This window comes from Neoarius graeffei, chromosome 28 (assembly GCF_027579695.1).
Source record: "Neoarius graeffei isolate fNeoGra1 chromosome 28, fNeoGra1.pri, whole genome shotgun sequence".
In the NCBI taxonomy this organism is placed as follows: Eukaryota; Metazoa; Chordata; class Actinopteri; order Siluriformes; family Ariidae; genus Neoarius; species Neoarius graeffei.
Genome location: NC_083596.1, coordinates 2832908 through 2859056, shown reverse-complemented (window position 1 = coordinate 2859056; position 26149 = coordinate 2832908). Strand labels below are relative to the sequence as shown.

The window sequence follows — 26149 nt, the reverse complement described above, 5'->3', positions numbered from 1 at the left end:
ACTTGTTCCACAGTGATCTAGAATGTATTATGTTTTATTCGTTTATGGTTGTGTTTAATATTGTGGAAATTCCGTGTAACAGGTTTGTTTAGGAAGGAGTCTCCAGTGTCAGAGGTTGATTGATTTTTGGTTTGGTTTGGTTTGGGGTTTTTCCAGGAGGTAACCTGTTTGGGAACAGCGGCGCGAAGGCTTTCGGGTTTGGAAGTTCGACGTTTGGAGAGCAGAAGCCCAGCGGGACGTTCAGCGCTGGAGGAGGTTCTGTTGCTGCTCAGGGGTTCGGCTCGTTCTCCACTCCTGCTAAAACAGGTACAGCTCAGTGCTTCAACACTGGAGTGTGACTGATGTGGTGGTTTTGGTCCACACAGCCAGTCCAAAAAAAAAAAAAGTGTGAATAGTTTTACATCTGTGTGTTTCAAGCTGTAAATCTCGCTCATTAATTAAAACATTTTTAAATAAGTGTCGCCAGGCAAGGCAAACCTCGCCCGGTAGCACTTATGATGGAAGATATCGCGAAACAAATCGGTTCCCTATGGGTCCATGTGGCTACTGCTTATAAATAAAATAGTTTTCTGATCCCATGCAGTAAATATAGCATATATATTTACTCTGTGAGGCAGTAGCCACAAAAATGAAGCGTAATTTAAAAATCACAGAAGTAAAATATACCAGTTGTCTGTACTTTTATATGATTCTACTCTTACCTCTTAGAGTTTTCGAAACTGAAACCTCCAAACCGAGGCTGACATACACACGCTGTCGCCATGACCCAAACTCTTATTTCCCGGAAATGGCCCGGCGCTAGAGCTCAGTGGAATGCACTTTCCCTCTGGAATAAGCATAAACATGTCTGAAAGACATTTCTTTAGTCTCGTCCATTTATTTATAATTTGTATTTATAGTAATAAATCAACAGAGGGAGAGTTTTTATCAATGGTGTTTAAAAGTGGGCGTGGCCAAACCCCTTACTTTGTGTATGTAAATGAACCAAGAAACCATCCAATGACAGCAGTGTATGCAAATGAGGCATGTCGTGATCCAATCAGTGTGTTTGTGGGAGGAGTCTTTCTGAGGCAGCGCTCCTGCAGTCTGAGCTCAGAGATTTATTTATTTATTTATTTAAACCTTTTTTGGTCAACGTGACTTTGACCGGATGACCCTCAAAATTTTGGAGGTTCTATTTGAGACCAATGCCTATCTATCCGGAAAGTTTCATGAAGATTGATCCAGCCATTTTCCCATAACATTGTTTACAAAACAAACAAACAAATAAGCAAACCTGACACATAGACACAGACAACCATTCACACTCACATTCACACCTACGCTCAATTTAGAGTCACCAGTTAACCTAACCTGCATGTCTTTGGACTGTGGGGGAAACCGGAGCACCCGGAGGAAACCCACGCAGACATGGGGAGAACATGCAAACTCCACACAGAAAGGCCCTCGCCGGCCACGGGGCTCGAACCCGGACCTTCTTGCTGTGAGGCGACAGCGCTAACCACTACACCACCGTGCCGCCCTAATAATACAATTATTATATTAAATTAATTAAATCAAATGTAATTAATGAGCTTGTGATTTTGATAATAAATTGAACTGCCTTTCTTGGGGGGAAAAAATGGACAAAAATATTCTCGTTTCAAAGTGATGGTTGTATCCTATTACAAAGCTCAAAGTTCTCTTGATTTTATTTATTTTATTTTTGCAAAGATTGACATTGTTCTACACGACTGCCCTGAAAAATCGTCTGAAATCGCAGAACAGTTGAGAGTGTAACTGTTCTTTACTCAAATATTCGCACAAATAATCTCGTGTGTTATCAGGTTTAAAAAGGAACCTCATGTGACGGTGTAATATTCACTATTCAGTCATTTTACTTGAAAGAAAAATGTTAAGTTACTTTTCTATCTTCAACTTGTATAACTAATGATTTTATTGCGGAAAAGCGGGAGTGAGTTCCATCCTGTGGCGCTGCGTATTATAAATTCACGTCGTCTGTCACACATAATTACGGGAGAGTCTCATTTTTAGCCGTTAACAGCGCTGATCCAGAGAGAGCGTAATTCGATTCCACAAGCTCGATCAATTATTCAGCGGGGTGTGAGCGGAGGCTGGCTGTAATTTCAGAGCGGAGCCCGGCTTTCTGTAGAGTACGAATGGAGTTACAGATCAATACACAGCACCGGGAAACGCCTCCTGTACCACACTGCCTCGAGTGCTCACCTGCCTCTCTCTCACGCACACTCTCTAATCTCTGAGATAGAGACGGAGTTATCTGAGGCTAAATGGAAGTTTATTTAATGGCTGTGAGTCACTCGGCATGGACAGAACAATACAGATGTTTGAATCTCTGAATATCAAACTAATACAGTGCTGAATGATTTATAAATCCAGAAAAAGAATATCTTAAATTAAAAAAAAAAAGTTGTCCCAAATGATGGAATGTAATGGAGATGAAACATTGATCAAAGTAATTGAATCAGATTATAGTTCAAATGAAAAGTGGTGTCATAGCCGTTTAATATGATTTTTTTTTTTTAATTGGATGTGACCTTCAGATAGATTTCAGTTTCTAAAAAGAAAACTTGATTTTTTTCTCTTTTTATATAAGAATCAACTGCATAAACCTTTTCATTACTTTTTTATTAACAAGAAAATTATTTGATAATTATAATTTATTATTATTATTATTATTATTATTATTATTATGAAACATTTCTGGAAATGACTTCAAGATTTTTCCCAAAGCTTGAAGCTTTTACTTTTTCTTTGTCTTTAATATTAGAAAAACAATCTCTTTTTAATCTTTGAAAATAAAAAAATAAGTTTAAAGCTTATTAAGTGAATGCCCTTCTATATTCTGAAGGTTTTTGTTTGGGGTTTTTTGTTTGTTTTTTTCTTCAGTTTTTTGTGTATAGTAATCATTGACTGCATAAATGTTTTATTAATAATGAATATTAATAATAATTAATGTAGTAATAAACTTTTTTTTTTTTTACAACCCCGATTCCAAAAAAGTTGGGACAAAGTACAAATTGTAAATAAAAACAGAATGCAATAATTTACAAATCTCAAAAACTGATATTGTATTCACAATAGAACATAGACAACATATCAAATGTCGAAAGTGAGACATTTTGAAATGTCATGCCAAATATTGGCTCATTTGAAATTTCATGACAGCAACACATCTCAAAAAAGTTGGGACAGGGGCAATAAGAGGCTGGAAAAGTTAAAGGTACAAAAAAGGAACAGCTGGAGGACCAAATTGCAACTCATTAGGTCAATTGGCAATAGGTCATTAACATGACTGGGTATAAAAAGAGCATCTTGGAGTGGCAGCGGCTCTCAGAAGTAAAGATGGGAAGAGGATCACCAATCCCCCTAATTCTGTGCCGACAAATAGTGGAGCAATATCAGAAAGGAGTTTGACAGTGTAAAATTGCAAAGAGTTTGAACATATCATCATCTACAGTGCGTAATATCATCAAAAGATTCAGAGAATCTGGAAGAATCTCTGTGCGTAAGGGTCAAGGCCGGAAAACCATACTGGGTGCCCGTGATCTTCGGGCCCTTAGACGGCACTGCATCACATACAGGCATGCTTCTGTATTGGAAATCACAAAATGGGCTCAGGAATATTTCCAGAGAACATTATCTGTGAACACAATTCACCGTGCCATCCGCCGTTGCCAGCTAAAACTCTATAGTTCAAAGAAGAAGCCGTATCTAAACATGATCCAGAAGCGCAGACGTCTTCTCTGGGCCAAGGCTCATTTAAAATGGACTGTGGCAAAGTGGAAAACTGTTCTGTGGTCAGACGAATCAAAATTTGAAGTTCTTTATGGAAATCAGGGACGCCGTGTCATTCGGACTAAAGAGGAGAAGGACGACCCAAGTTGTTATCAGCGCTCAGTTCAGAAGCCTGCATCTCTGATGGTATGGGGTTGCATTAGTGCGTGTGGCATGGGCAGCTTACACATCTGGAAAGACACCATCAATGCTGAAAGGTATATCCAGGTTCTAGAGCAACATATGCTCCCATCCAGACGACGTCTCTTTCAGGGAAGACCTTGCATTTTCCAACATGACAATGCCAAACCATATACTGCATCAATTACAGCATCATGGCTGCGTAGAAGAAGGGTCCGGGTACTGAACTGGCCAGCCTGCAGTCCAGATCTTTCACCCATAGAAAACATTTGGCGCATCATAAAACGGAAGATATGACAAAAAAGACCTAAGACAGTTGAGCAACTAGAATCCTACATTAGACAAGAATGGGTTAACATTCCTATCCCTAAACTTGAGCAACTTGTCTCCTCAGTCCCCAGACGTTTACAGACTGTTGTAAAGAGAAAAGGGGATGTCTCACAGTGGGAAACATGGCCTTGATGTGTTGTTGTCATGAAATTTAAAATCACCTAATTTTTCTCTTTAAATGATACATTTTCTCAGTTTAAACATTTGATATGTCATCTATGTTCTATTCTGAATAAAATATGGAATTTTGAAACTTCCACATCATTGCATTCCGTTTTTATTTACAATTTGTACTTTGTCCCAACTTTTTTGGAATCAGGGTTGTAGTAATAAGAATCAATTGTATAAAAAAATCAATTTGCAATAATTTTTTGGTCAGTAATTAAATAAGTGGATAGTGTAAGGAATAAATGGTTTTACTATAAATACAGAGGTGATTATAGAAAATCGTGCGTGCTGATTGGTCGAGAAATTCAGACTGTGTCTCAATAATCACCTCGAGCGACTCGGCAAAATGGCATCCGATCGCTTCGTCACCGTAAATGAGGAAGAATTACAGATGATGAAAGAAAATGCTGTTCCTAAAAACACTAAAGATGCTCCGACGTTTGGTCTAAAACTATTCAAAGGGAAAGTGGGGTTGGGATTTATTTTATCGATTTCAAAACAGTATTTTGTGTGACTCGGTGTAGGTCAGTGAAGTCTGCGCCGCAAAGTTATTACATTTACATGCTGCTTTTGAAGATTGGAATAAATAATTTTTTTAATACAATTTTTTTTTAAATAATCACCTTTGTGCTTGTACTAAAACACTTGTCTGCCTCAGACTCGGTGAATATCCTCGACTTCGTCTCACTTATTATTCACCGATATTCACTTCGCCTCTGGTGAATAATTGTTAAATATTGATGTGTTTATGATGAAAGAGTGTCCATTTTCTTTCTGGTGGTTGTGTGTTATTTCTGTAGGTGGGTTTGGAAGCCCTCCGGTGTTTGGAAGCCCTCCTGCATTCGGAGGATCTCCAGCGTTCGGCGGTCAGGCTACATTCGGCTCGGCTCCCGCCTTCACCAGTCCTCTGGGTTCCAGCACGGGGAAAGTGTTTGGAGAGGGAACGTCAGCGTCCAGCGTCGGGGGATTCGGGTACGGACCTCACCTCACGCAGGAGCATCACTCACACATCACCGTTACAAACACAATCAAGGATTTATTTAAAATAAAAAAAAACCACTGGATATTGAATCCAGATGAGGTTGTGGTTCGAGGTGGGTGAAGGACGTCACAGCCTTACTATCCGTCCATTCCTCCATCCATTTTTTTATCACTCCCTTTCTTTCTTCCATCCTTTCTTTTCAATCCATCCATCCATTCACTCTTTCAGTCCATCCATCTGGGTTTTTTTTCCCAAACTGTGCATCCATGATGTCATCTGTTCCATCCATTCAGTCTTTCTTTCTTTCCATCCACCCACCCATTGCTTCCTTCTATCCTTATCCATTATTTCATTTCATTCCGCTGTTCTTTTCATACATCATTTTTCTTCCAGCTTTTCAATCCGTCTGTTCTTTCCATCCATCCCATCCTTTCTTCTCTCCATCCATCTTTTCATTCCGGTTCATCCTCCCATCCTCCCTCCCCTATAGCTTCACCCTGCAGGTCACTCTGTAAGTGTCCTGTTACTGACTGGAGCCCATCTGTTGCTCTGCATAACGTATCCCTCCCCCCACCAACCCCCGTATATTTCCTCCAGCCGTTAATGGAGAGTGAGCACCACAGGAGCGCCACTTCAGCTCAGCAGTAACACTGACACACTCGTGTCATATTGCACTTCTCCACTAAACGCCCGTGGAAGGTGGTGAAGTTTCTCTGGAGGTTATTATGTGGTGGCGTGACGGGCGTTCACATAAACGGTTTTGAAAGGAAAACAGTCCTCTCTCATTTAATACACTGACACCTTTCTGTCTCTAAAGGCACAACTATAGTTCACTTTCACCACGTGTGTGTGTGTGTGTGAGAGAGAGAGAGAGAGAGAGAGATGACTAATCTAGAAAATCCAGAAGAGTGGTTCTCAAAGCAGAGTTTTTGCCAGGTTTGAGGTTTTAAAACTGAAACTCTGACTAACAGGAAAGCCGTTAGCGTTGGTACTCAGTAACAGTCAGAGTGAGACGGGGAGGAGAGGGGATGTGATCTGAGACACGGTGTGACTTTGTTTCGTCAGTTATGGACACGGTGTCACGTGGTGCAATGCTGCAATCATTGTGTACATTGGTGTTTCGACACGGACACGTTGTTAATTTCTGAGGATGTGCACAAGAGACGTGCCAAATGACAGCAGGATACACACAACGGCCATCACACATACACCGAATTAAGCCTAGGTCACAACCGGATGTACGATTTTTTGGCCGTGCAATTTTTGGCGTTTCCCAAATCGCTGCGTTTTTTTTGTTCATGGAGAAAGACGCACGTTGGCCGTAAGTTTGTCTTGAAGCCTGAAAAAAACGTAAGCGCCCGTAGAGTTTGTTTGACATGACATAGAACCTCTGCGGCCGGTCTACGGCTCGAAAATCAGCACGTCACGCACGCGCCCTCCGAGCGTTTCTTGCGGTTTTTGCACGTAGACCGGCCATAGGAGCACGTACGGCCGGTTGTGACCGAGGCATTAACAAGACACATTAATCAGTCCTTAGAATTAACTGTTGATCACAAGATAGTGAATTTTCTAATGGCAGCAAACACAAGCGTGGAGTTAAAGAGGCACAAAAGCGAGAGGAGTAAATAATACCTGTGAGCCCAAACACAGTGGTGGGGTGCCAATACTTTACTCTCTAGTGGAAATGCAGAGGAGCTTCAGTATACACACACGGAAGAGCTCTGATGTGTGATACTCGTGTGAGTGAAATTAATTCATTTTTAAAAAATTACATTAAAACCTGTGTATTTACAATTTCTGCACTTCAAAGGATTTAGTGATAAATAAATGAAACACTTTGTACCGTGCCTTTAAATACAAGAGGCTGTTTGATTTCAGGGCTTTTCAGACTCGCCGAGCCTTTCAGCTTCAGATTTGCCTGTTGTATTTTTGTTTGTTATTTATTTTGGTGTGTGTGGAATATCAGACTTTAAGCGTATTAATTGTTTTTGGACCAAATGGTGATGTAAATCAAACGTACTGTATTAAGGAGGACATTTATCCTCTTATAACAGGAAACGCAGTCCACGTGATTCATGTTCACTGATTTGGTGTGGTTTTGTTTTGTTTTTAATTTAACAATGATGTCACTCCGCATCTCATTCGATTAGATTTTGTGTTAAAAAATATTTTTAAAAAGTCCATTTTATAGTTTTTCATGGGAAACTCTGTCATGCCGTGAGATTATCTGGGCGTAATAATGGATTATAATAAGAGATTATTCTCGTGTATTCCAGCTCACATCTGTCATTCCAGCGCAGCTCAACGTGAAAGCATTTAACTCGGAGCGGTGAACTGGTGCAGGGGTTAGATTATGGAAAGATAATCCCAAACTCATGTGCCTGTTTCAGATTTTTTTTGTGTGTATGTCACGAGTGTTTAGAGACACACACACCTGCTTTTTCTCATTCATTTTGCACCAAAACCCAATAGCCTTCTTTTTTTTTTTTTTTCTTCCCCCCCCCCCAACATTTAATTTTGTGCTGGGAAAAAAAAACGAACGTTTGTAACTCTAAAATGTTTTTGTAATGTTTTGACTTGATAATGTAGAAGTCATAAAATAGAAATCTATAACAAAATTATAGGAAAAAAAATAGGGGCCCAAGACGTTTGCACAGTAGTGTGTGTGTGTGTGTGTGTGTGTGTGTGTGTGTGTGTGTGTACATCTATAATATAAACTAAAATAAATTCCTCTTTACCCCAAAGGTATTTTATTAGTCAACACTTGTTTGGTGTGTAAAATTTGCACAAATATATTCAGCAACATATTTTCAGATGTTTATTCACTCAAGAAAAAGAAGCCTTTATTTATCACAAGCACAGTGAAATTTGTCCTCTGCATTTACCTCATCTGAAGCAGTGAACACACACACACATATATATATATATATATATATATATATATATATATATATATATATATATATATATATATATAATATATCCAGAGCAGTGTGCAGCTATGCTACAGCGCCTGGGGAGCAGTTAGGTCAAGGTCGGCTCCCGAATATTGACTCCTGTCGGGGTCAGAGGTCGCGGGTGTTTCTAACACACCTCACCTGTGTGATGTATATGAGTTTTAGCTGGCTTAATAGATCCAAGATTAGATTTAATAATAATAAAATTACTCAATTACTAACCAAATGTCTATGAATGCCCAAAGTTGAAGCCTCACCCTCCATCCATCCACCTTTCCTTTCCTCCATCAATTTTTTTCCATCTCTCCTTTTCAGTCCATTCATTTAATCCATGCATTATTGATTTTCTTGCCATACATCATCCATTCTTTCTTTCAGTCTTTCCATTTTTTTCAATCCATTCATGATCCATTCATCCACTTCCCCCCAACCCATCCATCCATCACACCATTTTTATCCATCCCTCTTTCTTTCTTTCTTTCCATACACCATCCATGTTTCTTTCAGTTCTTCCATCTTCCTGAAATAATAATTTTCTTTTGGTCATCCTTAAATTATAATTCCCTCCATTTTCTGATTCCAAAGCACTTTTTTATAATTTGAATAAAATATCAAATTAATGCTAAATGACACTATTGAAAGTATAGAATGTTCAGGAAATGAAGTCTTGACGATGTACACGATTCTAATAAAAATGAAGATGAAAGATACAGTAATTATTACACAATGTAAGTGGCATAGATTTATTGTATTTTATTATTCCTGTCTATTTATTTGTATGTTTTTGTTTCTTACAGTGAAAAGTCACTGTTCTCCTGTTTTATTATAAATCTCTCTTGTTGTAGCGGTAAAAAGTGACCTGCTAGTTTCAGTGATGAAAAAAGAAATTATAAAATGTTTATAATACTTGTTAACCTTCTCCCCCCCCCAGCTTTGCGTCTCCGCCCAGCGGCCCCACCTTTGGCAGTCTGGCGACTCAGAACAGCACGCCGACTTTTGGTAGTTTGGCTCAGCAGAGCTCAGGGTTCGGAAGCCAGAGCAGCGGTTTCTCAGGCTTCGGGTCTTCTGGAGGCGAGTTCACACTCACACGCCACCTTTTTCACACCCAGCAGTCGTGCAAACGTTTATAGCTGTAACCCTGACATGGCACCCAAACATTCTTAAATATAACGTGTCCCATGTGTCTGAGAGATGTTCCGTCTCTATTAAACACCACTTTCTCAGTCACAGAGCTGTTATTTTTCTTCATTTTCTCGCTCCGTACTTGTGATCTGTTTAAATTTATTCACTATGCACTCCCGTTCTAGCAGCGCTACAGACATTAATGCTAATGTGAAAGATTTTATAGATTAATTTGTCTGAGCCCTGCATTTGTTCATTATTGTAATGAAGAGAATGAATCGGAAAGCCGTGCCAGAGGAACGGCCTGATCGCTCAAATCAAAGCTCATCAACCCTCGCTGTTTTTCTGCATCAGTTTGAAATAAACATCACCAGAGGAAGCTCTCGGTCTCTCGTGCCTCTGCGTTTGTTGTTTGGCTTTGAGAAAGTTGTAAGCTTCCTTTTTAATTGACGTTCCACCACACTGTAAAGCTTCCAGACAAAATCGCCAATAAAGTGTGGAGAATAAACGCTGGATATTGAAATCTCTGATCCTGGCGTTAATGTTCGAGGCAGCAGTTTGTCCATGGATGAGCGTTCCATTATGCTCAGCGCGCATCAGTCCTTCATTCACCATCAAACACCAACATTTTCCATCAAATTTACAATCGGCATCCATTGTTTTCCATTAAGACACCATCAAACTCCAATACTGACCATCAGCAGCCAATGAAAACCCCATCAGACACCAACATTCACCATCAAAACATAGTGATAAAGCATTCATCATCAAACACCAACATTCACCATCCAAGGCTATCAACCACAACACTACCAATATTTCTGTTCAAAAAGCCATGAGTGACTAGTTTTCTCAATCAAACACCAATTTATCAGCACACCACCACGAAATACCATCACTGACCTCTGAAACACTATCAAACACCAGCAGTGACCATCAACAGCCAAAGACCATCATTTTTCATAAAACAGAAACTTAAATTTACCTTAAAAACACCATTAGACACCAGTATTCACGATTGACTGACAGCCTATAAACACCAACGTTTTTATCAAAATACCACAGTGCTTGAGCGACCTTGACCCGCCAACAAAGATTTAAAAAAATTAATTCAACGAACACCATCATTATCCATTAAAACATGATCAGACACCTTCAGTGGCCAGTCTACTCCAGAACACCACCACCAAACTGTCACAGTGACCATTAATGACCACCAAAAATAATTTTGTCCCTGTTCAAGCGCGAACACCGTTATTTACCATAAAACATCATGAAACATGAGCATTCTCTCCAACACCACCATCAGACTCCAGTATTCTCTATTGAAGGCCAAGAAATGGCACATTTTCCATCAAAACACCATTAAATGCAACCAGCAACACCACCACAGATCAACTGTTTTCATTAATCCGCCATTAAACACCATGAAACGCCAACATTATCCATGGAAACACCATCAGACACATGTTCACTATTGAAGGCCAGCAGTCATCAGTGTTCTCTTTCAGAACACCAACACTAGTGATTTTCGGGTAAGACACTATCAAAACGCCAACAGGGGCCATTTTTCATTCAAACACCCCCAAATAATTTTGTGAAAGCACCACTGCATGCAAGTGTTAACTGTTGAAGGCCAGCAAAAACACCGAAACACGATCAAAACACCCATCATCGAACACTAAAACACTAAATAAACACCAAATCTGATGTGTTTATTTAAGGTTATGTGCCTTCTGTGAAAAAAACAGACGTGGCACATGAGACAGGGAGAGCGTTTTACAAACTAATAATTATATGCTGCTACGTCCCGACGTTTTCGAACAAACACTGGTGCTTTCGCGAGTGTTGATGAGGCAGAATGTGATTGTGAATGTGGGACACGGTGGTAATTTAACAGCGTACACTGTAATTAATTACCGTGCCACTTTTCACTGCTGGGACAGATTTTTTTTTTTTCTTTAAAGTCAGCTCTTGTTTTGTTGAATACAGGAGTTTGTGTGTGTGTGTTTTTATTGTTTGTTTTTTTGTTGTTTTTTTTAAGGTTTTGGAGGCTTTGGGAATACGAATACCAATCAGTAAGTCAGTATTCCAGTTAGTATTGGTGATCTATTCATATTGGAAACACAGCTTTGCTCAGAGCGACGAAAACTGCTTGAAATGCAAAGAGGGAAAAAAACAGTATGCCAAAAGAATGCAATTTCCCTGTTTGTCCTTTTCAGCCATTTTTGGTCTTTGCGCTAATTTATCGTCTTTATTTTTGGCATCATGAAGAGTTATAGACTACTGCATGTGTGGAGGCGCAAAAATTCATATTTCTTTTTTGTTTGTTAATTATTTTTTGTTCTAGGTCGTCTTCTCAGACATTCGCTGGTTGGAGAAGCTAGCTGCTGGAAACTCCGCTGTTCTCTCACACTGCGATTAGATGATAATATTTTTGGAAACGGGGATCTCTGCACGTTTTAAAGCTTAGAAAAATTCTCTAAAGTCAAACTGACTCCTGGCGTCTCACAGTCCGAAATCTCCATCACATTAAAACCCAGTGTTCAGCATCAGAGCACCAGATTCTTCAACAAATCCCAGCACAACACCAACGTTCTCCAACACAACCTCAGTAACGGCTACGTTTTCCATGAAAACGCCTTCAAACACCAACATTTACAGTTAAAAATGACAAACACCAGTGTTCTCCATTAGGTCCTCTTCAAGCACCAACATTCTCCTTGAAAATACCATCAAAAACCATCATTCTTTCTGTAAAGACCACATTCTTCATAAAAGCATCTTTAAACACCAACATTCTCAATTGAAGGACATCATGGACCAATAATCCCAATGAAAATACAAACAAAAATACTTTTAAATACCAACATTCTCCATGAAAATGCCACAATAAAATTAACATTCTTTACAAACAGCCGAGTAACTCCAACATTTTCCATTAAAGCACCTTCGATCACCAAAAATGACCTAAATGCCACCAAAAAACAGTGTTCTTCATTAAAACGCTATAATGCACCAACATTTACCGTTAAACACCACCAAACAGTATCATTTTGTCTTAAAACACTCTGGGTGTCGTATGGCTTCTACATTTCCTGTGAAAATGACACGGGGGGGGGGCGGAAGCATTCTTTTTAAAGGACAACTAACACCAGCGTTTTCCCTTCAAACACCAACACTATCCAACAGAACACCGTCATTCACAGCCCAGGGCTTTATGGCCACATGTTTCTCTGCATGTACTTTTCTGGAAGTCAGTGAGTTGTGAGACTTGTGAAATAAAGATATTATTTTATACATTGCATGAGTTCTGAATAATGATTAATTTAATGGGGAAAGTCCCTCCTGTAACACATTAATGACAAGCGTCAAATAAAATGTAATGAAAATAATCTCCTGTGTCTTACTTTTCATTTTGTGGGTTGAATTATTATTTTTTTTTTTTAAAGCTAATAAGTCTCATCCATAGCTAGTCATCTTTTTTTTTTTTTTTTTAAAGAATCTGTAAATAACTTCTTTTCAGCCGTGTTTTAGTATTTAGGCTGTTTAAACAGGAAGTTATTCTTTCACAATTATGAAGTTTTCACTGATCAGTTTTCATGAAAATGATTTGAAATTAAGGGTTAATTGTCCTTTCTGCTGATTTTATGTCACTAAGTAACACTGAAACAGCCTTTTATGGAGATTTAATACCAGCAGGTGAGTTTAATGCCTCTTTTAATATTGTAAATAGAAATTATAAAGGCCTGAATTAATTTGAATATATAAAACCTTTTCCTGAAATATAGAGCTTACTGAACGAGATTACAATCTAGTATTGGGGAAAAAAAATACACTAACATGGAGAGGAAAAAACCACTAAATATTTCTGCTTAGTTTAAAGCCTTAAGCTGAAACTAATGACCAAAATGTAATTTAACAACACAAAAATAAATATATAATTATGAAGAGATCGAGTAAATTAAATAGCAAATGTGGCAACTTGATTGATGAAACTCGGAACTTTTCATCAAACAAATGTCGTCCTGTGTTTTATCTTATATGAATGTCTTTGGGGGGAAAAAAATGTAAAAACGGAAATGTTTTGCATTGGGAAGAAAGCGCCGTCTGCCCTCTTCCACATACCCCAGCCCACAGACAGCAATGATTGGTTAGTGTCACTATGATTGACAGCAGAGAGAGAGAGAGACAGTATACATAGTTTTCACTGATGTCACGGCATTCCGGGGAACGCCCTCCAGCCACCATCTTGCGGGGCTAACAAAACGGACCATCGCCATTACCGGCTACGTTATCTCGGACGAATTTATGAAGTTATATAGTCAGTTTTCTAAAATAAAGATCAATGTCGGCAAAATCAAGCAAACAGAAGTATATAGATACATTAGACGACATCTCACGACAACGGTATGCAGCCAAACTGGCCTTGATTGGGGGAATTGACCCCTACGAAGTGGACAAAGATGCATTTTCAAGTGACTATGCAGGGCTGCCAAAGCCTGAAACTGACAAAGCCTGCTCCAAAGCCTGAAACTGACTTCATCAAACTTTAAAGGCTGTCTGATATATACAACTTTATATATTCTACAGCACGCCTTTTGGCGGATGCCGCTTTTTTCACGGCTGAATCGCGCAGATCCGATTTTTTGTTTGTTTGTTTGTTTGTTTGTTTTTAGGGGGGGGCGTTGGAGTGTCTGATTATAATTTCAAAGTAAATTCTGTATTAAAATTACTAAATAAGCAAATCCGTTACAGTCCATGAAAAAAACAGTTTAAATCGGAAAGCTGCGCACATATGCGCAGCTTTCCGATTTAAACTGTTTTTTTCTCATCCTTATACTTCCTATGTTTCATGGACTGTAACGGATTTGCTTATTTAGTAATTTTAATACAGAATTTACTTTGAAATTATAATCAGACACTCCAACGCCCCCCCTAAAAAAAAAAAAATCGGATCTGCGCGATTCAGCCGTGAAAAAGGCGGCATCCGCCAAAAGGCGCGCTGTTTGCATCCCTGGTTGATTAAACACAAATCAAATCATACAGAATAGACCTAAAACGTTTTCCAAAAACAAACTTAAACATGATTGTTTATTTAAACAATTTACCACTTATAAAATGATCGGAGCAGACTTTGCTGTGTTTGGAAGGCTGATAATCCTTGTGGTTGAGTCTCGCAAGCCATAGATTTCTCCTTTGTATGTTGAGTTTCTTTGTTTGCTCGCCTTCGTGCTCCTGTACAGTGGGAATTCCATAAAAGCTCCGCTTGACGTCATCATCTGACCTATTACGACAGCCGTGAATACAACAGGTGTGCACCATTGCTAGCTTTAAATAGCCTGCTTGGGTTCTTTTGAAGACTTTGTACTCGCGAGTTACAATGTGTGCTCAGTGACCCGTACAGTAAGCTTGACCCACAAGATGGCCGCCACTAGGGAATCCCCGACTCTGTGACATTGTGAAAACTATGTATTCCTGAGCATGGGTAATTTTGCTCTCTTGGACTCCCAGCCGTGGATGGGTATGACAACATTGAGATTCAAACTCTGAAATAATATTAACAATCGTGTGAACGCTTTTCTATTGGTGTGTGGCAGCCCAAGACTTGCTGTGCCTTAGTGCTCATGTCTTGAATAGCTTTATATATAATAAGAACTTGTTGATTCTAAGATCCCTGTTCTTAGCTGCAAGAGTGGAACCCAGTCTGTTGTTCTGCTGTTGCATGCTGAGATGCTTTTCTGCTCACCATGGTTGTAGAGTGATTATATGAGTTACTGTATCTTTCCTGGCAAAAAAGCTTGAATCAACTTGAATCTGTCCATTTCCCTCTGACCCTCTCTTATCAACGAGGCGTTTGTTTCCACCCACAGAACTGTAACCCACTCTGTTTTCTTTTGTTTTCCGCACCATTCTGTGTAAACTCTAGAGACTGTTGTGTGTGAAAACCCCAGGAGGAGATCAGCAGTTTCTGAAATACTCAAACCTCATCCTCATCTGGCTCAAACCAACACCCATACCACAGTGAGAGAAAGAAAGTCACACTTCACTCTGAGATCACAGTTTTTCCCATTTTGATGTTTGAACATGCTCTTGATTTGTATCTGCGTGATTTGATGCATCGTGCTGCTGTCGAGGGATCGGCTGATCAGAGAACTGCAGGTGGATGTAGGGGGGGTTCCTAATAAAGTGGCCTGTGTGTATATATATACACTCGTGCTTTAGTCCGAGGAGTCTGTGATTGTCATCCAGATGCCAGAGTTGAGAATGTGTAATGGAGCATGTCACTCTCATGCACTCCATATCTCTCTCTTATAAGGAATAACAGGCCGCAGCAGGAGCCGCGATGTTCAGGGCACGTCATGTGACTCGGATATGTCAGACCTCCCTGTGTTCCTCTTCATAGTTTTATTTATTTACTTACTTATTAATTTATTTTCAAGGAGCAGGGCCGTGTTTTAATTATGATTCTTTGTAGTGAGTGTGAAAATGGTAGCGAGGGCTTTTTAATTATCCTGTTTTTCCATCACAAACTCCTGATTAGTGTGTGAGTGTGGAGTTAATGGATTGTCAAGGCAAAAAAAAAAGGGGGGGGGGTGATCTTATTTTCAGAGCTGTGGAGCAATTGGCGGTATTTGGTAATTATTATCTCAAAGTTGTTCTTGGCAGGGCAGTAAAAATCATCAGCCTGAGAACAAAAAACTCACTAACGACAGCAACTTTCAACAAATTACAAAGTCATTCTGTTTTCCTCCATCAAATTCTTTATCAAAACCTGGCACAACACTGATGACTTTCTCCAACAAATGCCAAGAAACAGCTACATTTTTCATGAAAATGCCTTCAAACATCATCAGACTCTATTAAAACTGTCAAACACCAACATCTCATCTCATTATCTGTAGCCACTTTATCCTGTTCTACAGGGTCGCAGGCGAACTGGAGCCTATCCCAGCTGACTACGGGCGAAAGGCGGGGTTCACCCTGGACAAGTCGCCAGGTCATCACAGGGCTGACACATAGACACAGACAACCATTCACACTCACATTCACACCTACGCTCAATTTAGAGTCACCAGTTAACCTAACCTGCATGTCTTTGGACTGTGGGGGAAACCGGAGCACCCGGAGGAAACCCACGCGGACACGGGGAGAACATGCAAACTCTGCACAGAAAGGCCCTCGCCGGCCACGGGGCTCGAACCCGGACCTTCTTGCTGTGAGGCGACAGCGCTAACCACTACACCACCGTGCCGCCCCAAACACCAACATTTACCTTGAAAAAGGCCAACTAACACCAGCGATCTCCATGAGATCACCATCAAACACCAACATTCTTGATTAAAACACCTTGAAACACTAACATTCTCCATTGAAGGTCATCATACACCAATAATGCTAATGAAAATACAACTAAAAATCAACGTTCTTCATAAAAGACCTACAAACACCAGATTTTTCCATTAAGACGCCTTCAAACACCAACATTTTCTATGAAAATACATTAAAAGTTGCATAAATAATAATAATAATAATAATAATAATACTCAGTACTCAATGAAGTTGAATTGAAATGAAAAGTAAAAAGTTTAACGTTTTATCATGTTAAAGATTCGTAACAGGACAAAACTTTACCATCTAATCAGCTGATTTTAATCAAAGTTTAAATCACTATTAAAAAAATTTTTGTTAGTCATTCTCAGAATTTCTCTGACGTGTATTGTGACATCAAATATCACAATATCGATCTTATCATCATATCGCCGAGCCCTGTTCTGAAGTTTGCATTGACGCTGATGTGAAGTGTATCTGGTGCCTCGTATTGACGTCGCTCCTTAATCTTAAATTCGCCTCTCCATGGTGTTGAGTCCCATCGATTATGGGATGTAGCCAAGACGAAATGAGCGACCACAGGCCAAAGAGGTGAACACTGATGAAAAGAAAAGGTGACCTTCTTAAACTCCCTCTGAGGGATGACAGAGCCCTCTGGCTGGACAGCAGCAAAATGTGCAGCCCATCTACCTCACAACACACCTGAACCTGTCCCAAAAACATTAAGGTTGTGAAAAGCGGAGATACTTTTTTCTTCTTTTTCTCAGTCTTTGTGTAGGAAATGAGGTCACTGTGACACGCACACATTTCTGATGTCCAGACATTATCCAGTCCATAAAAACCCTCTCCAGATCTTCACAAATTTTACTTCTGTACATCGTACACACACTGTCTTTATTTACATGATGCCTTTGTTTGCTGGAGCTTAATGTTTGCTTAAAAATGTATTTATATTTGTATTAGATTTAATTCCAGTTATTTGCAAGATCTTGGTGGACGCTGACTATTTTTACACCAGCCAGAAAAATTTTTAATAAATAAAACAATACCCACTGACTGTTTTCCACCTTCAGCTGTTGTTCCAAAGCTCGCCTAGTTTAGTGTAAAAAGAAGGAACCCCTGGTCCAGACAATGCAAATTGCTGTTTTTATTAATAACTCTATTCCATTGTTAAGTTTTATGTTTAATAAAATTTACTTCTGTACTGTAATTGGTTGTACTGTATATAATCTGGGTGATTAAATGTGTCGAAAAGGCAGTCGATGTTCCTCTGGGCTCTGTTTTAGGACCTTTCTGATTTCTGTACTTCACCTGATGAAAAAGCATTGGTTATAAAATACCTGTACTTAATGACAGTAATTCTTTAATTATAATATAAGCTTTGTCTATACCTACTTTTATATATATACATAAGAGGAAAGTGGACCCAAAAAATGCAAATTAATTTATATTTCCATATGCGAAAGTGAATAATAATCCAAAGTGCTCCAGTTAAAACCATGGGCTGCGTCTCAAACTACGTATCACTGTACCTGAGCGCATTATTTACAGAGTAGCATAATTAGCATGGTTTCTGCACTATATTTTAAAGTAGTCTGGGCTTTTTGGGCTGTAGCTGTAGATGTTCTGGATCAAAAAGCCATACTGTAATATTATCACATGCTGATATTAGCAGTAAGAGATCCGTTGTGTTTGTGTGGTGTTACAGATTGAAACAGGTGTGCGCTAGCGATTAAGGGCTTTCTGTAAACTTAGCTCGGCACTTTGGAATGCTCGCTATGAGTGATTATCCAAGCAGGTCAGAGCTAACTTTAGCTAAAAAAAAAACACGACCTTATGAATGGATTCACACGATTCATTTCTTTCCACATTTGATTCTCACATGATTCATTTAAAACCACTTTTGATTCTTACATGTGATTCATAGACTTCCACATGTGATTCTTACACACGATTCATTTGCTTCCACATGTGATTCCTACATATGATTCATTTGCTTCCACATGTGATTCTTTCTCATGATTCATTTACTTCCACATGATTCCTACACGATTCAGTTGTTTCCACATGATTCATTTACTTTCACATGTGATTCCTACACACAATTCATTTGCTTTCACATTATTCTTTCTCATGATTCATTTACTTCCACATGTGATTCCTGCACATGATTCATTTGCTTCCACATGTGATTCTTTCTCATGATTCATTTGCTTCCACTTGTGATTCCTACACACGAGTCACTTGCTTCCACATGTGATTCCTATACAATTCAGTTTCCACGATTCATTTACTTCCACATGTGATTCCTACACATGATTCATTTACTTCTACATGTGATTCCTACACGATTCATTTGCTTCCACATGTGATTCTTTCTTATTATTCATTTGCTTCCACATGTGATTCCTACACGATTCATTTACTTCCACATGTGATTCCTACACGATTCATTTACTTTCACGTGTGATTCCTACACAATTCAGTTTCCACATGATTCATTTACTGCCACATGTGATTTTTACATGAGTCATTTGCTTCCACATGATTCTTCCACATGATTCTTACACATGATTCATTTACTTGGGAATGCTAGCCATGAGTGATTATCCAAGCAGGTCATCGCTAACTTTAACTAAAATAGCAGGACCGTATGAATGTAGAAAATTTTATGAGAGTTTTTCTGTTTTTTATTCACCGTCTCAATTCGAGTTGAGAAGTTGTGAGAGGTTGATTTTGAGATTGAACCGTCTTTAATCTGAAATATCAGCGCTGGTTAATACACAGCTCTCTGAGTGACGATCGGCGCTGTTGAGTAACTCGGTTCCATCCTTTTCCTCCTTCATGAATAACACAGTAACTCTGAGATGTTATAACACAAAAACCCCACTCTCTCCGGTTCGTGTTTGCTCTGTCACACAGGAAACGCCTGCCATTATTACTGGGCCTTTAAGTTTTCCTCTTTCTTTCTGTGTTCTGTGTCCCAGAGTCATGACCCGAATTTGAAGCTGCTTACATTAAAGCACACAGATTTACATCACTATATATAGCCGAAGGTCCTCTGTTTCTCTGGAGCAAGGGTTTTTTTTTCGGAGGCGGTTCATCCGAGAAACATTCTCAGCTTTTTTTAACCTCCTTCACCCCCTCCGCTTGCATGATCGAAATCAACCACAAATGGACTCACTTCCTTTTCATTTTATTTCACTTCCTCTTTTCCACACATGCATCAGCTTGTTGAAGTTTGTTTTATTTGTTTGTTCTTTTTATTTCATGCTGCTCCTGTCACCTTCAATGTTGAGTCTGATAGCATGCAACAGTGACGCGATACCACATCACAGAAGTTCTTGAGCAAACTAAAATTGAATTGCATGATTCACTGATTTCCACATGTGATTCTTACACATGATTCAATTACTTCCACATGTGATTCTTGTGTATGATTAATTTATTGCCATGTTTGATTCTTACACGATTCATTTACTTCCACATGAATCAGTTATTTCCACATTTGCTTCTTGCATGATTCATTTACTTCCATATGATTCCTACACATGATTCATTTACTTCCACATGTGATTCTTACACATGATTCATTTACTTCCATATGTGATTCCTACATGATTCATTTACTTCCACATGTGATTCCTACTCGTGATTCAATTACTTCCATATGTGATTCTTGTGCGCAATTCATTTATTTCCATGTTATTCTTAAACATGATTTGTTTACTTCCACATGTGATTCCTGCACATGATTCATTTACTTCCACATGTGATTCTTACACATGATTCAGTTACTTCCACATGTGATTCCTGCACATGATTCATTTACTTCCACGTGTGATTCTTACACATGATTCAGATACTTCCACATGTGATTCCTGCACATGATTCATTTACTTCCACATGTGATTCTTACACATGATTCAGTTACTTCCACATGTGATTTCTGCACGATTCAGTTACTTCCAAATGTGATTCTTACACGTGATTCAATTACTTCCATATGTGATTCCTACTCATGATTCAATTACTTCCACATGTAATTCTTGTGCACGATTCATTTATTTCCACGTTATTCTTAAACATGATTCGTTTACTTCCCCATGTGATTCCTGCACATGATTCATTTACTTCCACATGTAATTCTTACACATGATTCAGTTACTTCCACATGTGATTCCTACTTGTGATTCAATTACTTCCACATGTAATTCTTGTGCACGATTCATTTATTTCCACATGTGATTCTTACACATGATTCATTTGTTTTCACTCATGTAATTTTGTGAAATGTATGTAGTTTTCTTACCTTTTTATTTTATTTTATTTAAAATAAAGTAAAACAAGAGACCCACAGAAGTACACTGTTTTTTTTTTCTTTTTATTTCAGTACAAATTGTTCACATTGTGCATCGTCATTTTGACTAATCTGTCAGTAACGCTGTCTGAGTTCAAGTATTATTATTACTGTGATGGCAAAAGCTGCTAAAAAAACTTCAGGTGTAATAGGCCTTTAGTTTCATAAGTTTTTTTATTTAAAAACAAATCAAAGTTGTCAGAATGTAGTCTGTCATGTAAACTGCTGAGCAGCTCTTCATCTCCACTCCAGCATCACTGAATACACACACACACACACACACACACACACACACACACACACACACACACACACAGAGCCTCTGAGAGAAAGCACTGAAAACACCTTAGACCAGAAGTCTGTACTGTTGAACCTGTCAGAAAGGAAGTCGGTGAGATCTGATGGTAAAAATCCTGTCATCAGTTCGGCTCGAAATAAAGCAGTTGAATATTAAAGCTATGAATCCTGATGACGTCACTGAAACATGACCATTAGTCCCACATCCTGCGGGAAAACACATCGGCTGGTTTATCAGTCAGAGCTTATTTATCAAATGTTTGTTATACTGTTTATTAAATAAACATTTTTCTTATATCTTCAGGAACACTGAGTCAGAAAGAAACCTGATCTCTGAAAGCCATAATTTTCAACACTAACACTTGTAAACTATAACTTTTTAAACTAATAATATCCCAATATATCTTTTAATTTGAAATTAAAATATTAAAAATATAAAATATAATATATTAACAGCTCTGTATTTATTCACACTGCAAAAAATGATCTAGAAGTCAAAATATTGTTAATAAGGACGAATATATTAAATATTTCTGATGATGGTTCGAAACCCGAGGTGAGATTCCAAAGGGCTTTTCAGCTGACTCTATCAGCAGATGGGTTCACATCTCTCTAGAAATAGCTGTTTAAACTGGGGGGGGGGGGGGGGGGGGGGGGGGAATGATATGATGGTGGGATTTAAAGCTTGATATGAGTTTGAAGGGGGAAATGTTTAATTTAATCATCTTTTATTTTGGTTTATTGTAATATTATATGAGATAAATTTGAAATAAATCTGACTAGATTTCAGATATTTTCCCTTTAATTTTTTTTTAGCAAGTCTCACAGCCTCTCAGCAGAGTGTTATTTATAAGTGAATTAGGGTGTGTGTGTGTGTGTGTGTGTGTGTGTGTGTGTGTGTGTGTGTGTGTGCAAAGATTATCATGAATCTATTTGAATATTTAACTACAGGAGACATTAAAAAGTGTTTATAAACAGATAAAGATTTTGAGATTTTGTGGGAAAAAACGTCACGCTGGGACACTGTTGTTTTTATCACATCCCAGAAAACAAATATGACAAATTACATCTGTGTTTTATCTCACAAGTAATAAGTGTGTGTGTGTGTGAGAGAGAGAGAGAGAGAGAGAGAGACAAGGGGAGGGCAGAGAGAGAAGGAGAAGGAGAGAGAGACAGGGAGAGAGAGAGAGAGAGAGAGAGAGAGAGAGAGAGAGAGATTCAGTGTGATGTTCGGTTTATTATTTTGGTTCCAGATGTGTAACTCTTTCCTCTGCTGTATGAACATCATTTCTTTTCTCTCCACGGGAATTAAGATGCTGCCTGAGTGTGGACTCACTCTCTCTCTCTCTCTCTCTTTCTCTCTCTCTCTGTATGCTTCCTGTACCAGTGATGGCATTTCCCTTATGAAAATCTACCATGGTTTACTATGGTTTTTATGTAGTAACCATGATTCTACCATGGTATCTCATGGTTATTCTAAGTACTATGAACCAACCATAGTATTACTATGGTTCATCCATGGTAGTAACCATGGATCTACTATGGTATTTCATGGTGATTCTAAGTACTATGAACCAACCATAGCATTACTGTGGTTTATCCATAGTACTGCAGTAGCTGTGGTAGCATCATAGTTGTATGTGTAATAGGTCATAGTAACTACGAAATTAGTTTAAAAAGGGATAGTATGGTTTTTAAAAGGATGCACTAACTGTAGTATTACCATGCTTTCGTCCAACAGTCAATGCTGTAGAGAAGGATCTCGATTAACAGCCCAGATACATTGACATTTACTTAGAACCTAAAAATTTAAGTGAACATTGAGGTAAAATGCACCATGGTTTTCATGGTTACCCCAAAAAAAACCATGAAAACCATGAATAACTATAAACCATAGTAAAACCATGGTTAGTTTTCATAGTAAAACCATGATTAATTTTCATAGTAAAACCATGGTTAATTTTCGTAAGGGTTACAGTCTCCTCCAGCTGCACAGATCCAAACACAGCAGTTCTGTAATTCTCTCCTCTCCTTTTACCAACATGGAATATTTTACTGTGGATGCTGAGGAAGGAATAAACACCTGTTACAGGGAATTAATCCGCGCTCTTTAACATCAGGATGGTTTTATTCCTCTGACACCACAGCAAGTTGGCAACGAATACAATTATTTATTTTATTTTATTTTTTAAAGAACGATATATCATACTTATTATCCATTAATTGTTACATTTAAAGCTGCGATATACGATATTCCCTCACCAGCTTCTCTCAGATAAGTAAACCCTGCAGCTCGTCCCGTTCCTGAGAATCGTGTAAACTCTGCTGTCCTGAAGGTTACCGAGCACTGACACTGGAGACTCCTTCCTTAACATGTCTCCTTTCTTTACTCTGTGAATGTGCAGAGTCCCGGTGATGGAGCTGTTACTATAGAAACGACAATCTATTATAACAGAACGTAATATAAACCTTTTTGACCAATCAGAATCCAGAAGAGTTTTAAAGCTTGAATTTAGGAACTCGCCCTCGGTGTATAAAGGAGCGTTCTTTTCCTTTTTATACATGAAATCATTTCAGTAAAAGCAGCAGATGAGGTTGAATAATCGGCTTTGATTCGATCTCTACGACAGATTTAATAAATTCATCAGGGCACGAAGACATTTATTCTTTTCAGCTGCTGCTCCGAATCAAGAAATCAAGAATCAACCTTAAAGTTTCAGGTCTGAAATAACCCCGAGGGAAGTTTCCGAGTTTCGAGTTTCGTCATCGTTACAGTGACAGAAGTGGGCGTGAAAATTCACCAGAGAATTTCCAGAGAACCACCACAACACCAACACCACAACACTACCACCACCTTCCCCCTGTTTTCACTGCAATGCAGCTCTTCTTTAACTGAGAGATCATCACTCAATCTCTTCATTACAGTCTGTTCTTCATCAACGATGTGATGAACTTACATGTTGTGGGAATATTTTTTATCATCCCTGAAGTGCGGTGTTTTAAATCGCACACCTTTGACATGACCCAGAGTTTTCAGGGTTTTTTGAGAATATATTTAATGTTTTTGAGATTATCGAGAAGGATTACAGCTAGTCTTACTTACATATTTAAAAAAAAAAAGGTTAAATTCATGACAGAGTCAGTGTTTAAAAATCTTAGTTTTAGTCTTAATTTGGTTTAATTTGCAGCTTAAAAATGTTTCCTCATTTATTCCAGGATAAAACTTACAACAGCGTGTTGGGACAACTGTAGGTTTAAAACAATACGGAGATTTGGGATGCGGAAAAATTGAGAAGAAACTCAGGACTTATGAGATTAAAATCAGGAAATTGCAAGAAAAAAGCTCAGATTTCTCTGAAATTAAAAAGTCACAAATTTATCAAACGTCATCACATCACAGTCTGAGCTGCGAGTTCCAGGAAACGCAGTCGCTCCTCCTCGATTGTACAATATAAAAGAATAAAGTGCTAAAAGACGTTCCTCTGCATTTCCCAGAATGCACTGCAGCCCAGACGCCTGTGACTGATTGTTGCTTTTCCTGAATATAACAAGAGATGAGTGTATAAACCGCACAGCTTTATTTGTGTCCTTTTTTTGTCTTTGCTGTTTATAAATGTATAATTATTGTGCAGAAGCAGTTTCCTGTTACAAAATTCTGTTTCTGTGAAACAGCTGAGTCGAGAATTACAGGAAACACAGTCTTTCCTTATCGATCGTACAATATCAAAGATTATTATCCATACAGGACACTTTTTCAATGGAATAAAACCGTGTTCTATTCCCTTCTAGTGGGTTTCATTCATGTGGTTTGATGACATGCAATATTGTTAGCATATCGCTTATCCTACATGTATTACGTCACTCTACCCAATGGAGAATGAGCGTTGAATATGGTTTACGATATTGCATGGTTGTCGAGACAACATGACATCACACATCGGAGACACAAAACTTCCGCGCTAACAAGCAACTGGGACAATTTGTAAACAAACAAACATGGCTGCCAGGTTTGCTTTGTTAAATATGGAAGATTTTGAAAGAATTTTGAAAGAGAAAGATGCATTGAACACCTGAAAGGAATGTGTATGAATAATAATAATAATAATAATAATAATAATAATATCGGCTGGGTTTTTTTTTGTGGTCTATCAGATATATTCCATTCAGCTACTCATTTTTCAAAAGTTCTTGTTCAGTATCATGCTAGCTGAATGTAATATATCTGATAGACCACGAAAAAAAAAGCCAGACAATATTATTTAAATAAAGCGTTAAGAGATTTTTTAACTGTGTTTCTCAGAATGCACTGCAGCCAGGAAGCATTAAATCATTTCTGAGGTTTTAATTTATTTATTTATTTATTTATTTATTTGGTGGCATGGTGGTGTAGTGGTTAGCGCTGTCGCCTCACAGCAAGAAGGTCTGGGTTCGAGCCCTATGGCTGGCGAGGGCCTTTCTGTGTGGAGTTTGCATGTTCTCCCCGTGTCCGCGTGGGTTTCCTCCGGGTGCTCCGGTTTCCCCCACAGTCCAAAGACATGCAGGTTAGGTTAACTGGTGACTCTAAATTGAGCGTAGGTGTGAATGTGAGTGTGAATGGTTGTCTGTGTCTATGTGTCAGCCCTGTGATGACCTGGCGACTTGTCCAGGGTGAACCCCGCCTTTCAC

The 26149-nt window shown here is 38.6% G+C and overlaps 1 protein-coding gene across 1 annotated transcript in view; it reads left to right on the top strand.

Annotated features, from left to right (window-relative positions):
- nup214 (nucleoporin 214) overlaps window positions 1–12890 on the top strand; it is a 62850-nt gene extending 49960 nt beyond the window's left edge. Inside the window, exons 33-37 of the mRNA XM_060912926.1 lie at window positions 157–306; window positions 5235–5406; window positions 9305–9444; window positions 11540–11573; window positions 11846–12890. Of these exons, the coding sequence (XP_060768909.1) occupies window positions 157–306; window positions 5235–5406; window positions 9305–9444; window positions 11540–11573; window positions 11846–11882 (533 nt within the window). The 3' untranslated portion in view covers window positions 11883–12890. The remainder of the gene's footprint in view (window positions 1–156; window positions 307–5234; window positions 5407–9304; window positions 9445–11539; window positions 11574–11845) is intronic.
- Window positions 12891–26149: the final 13259 nt, after the last annotated feature.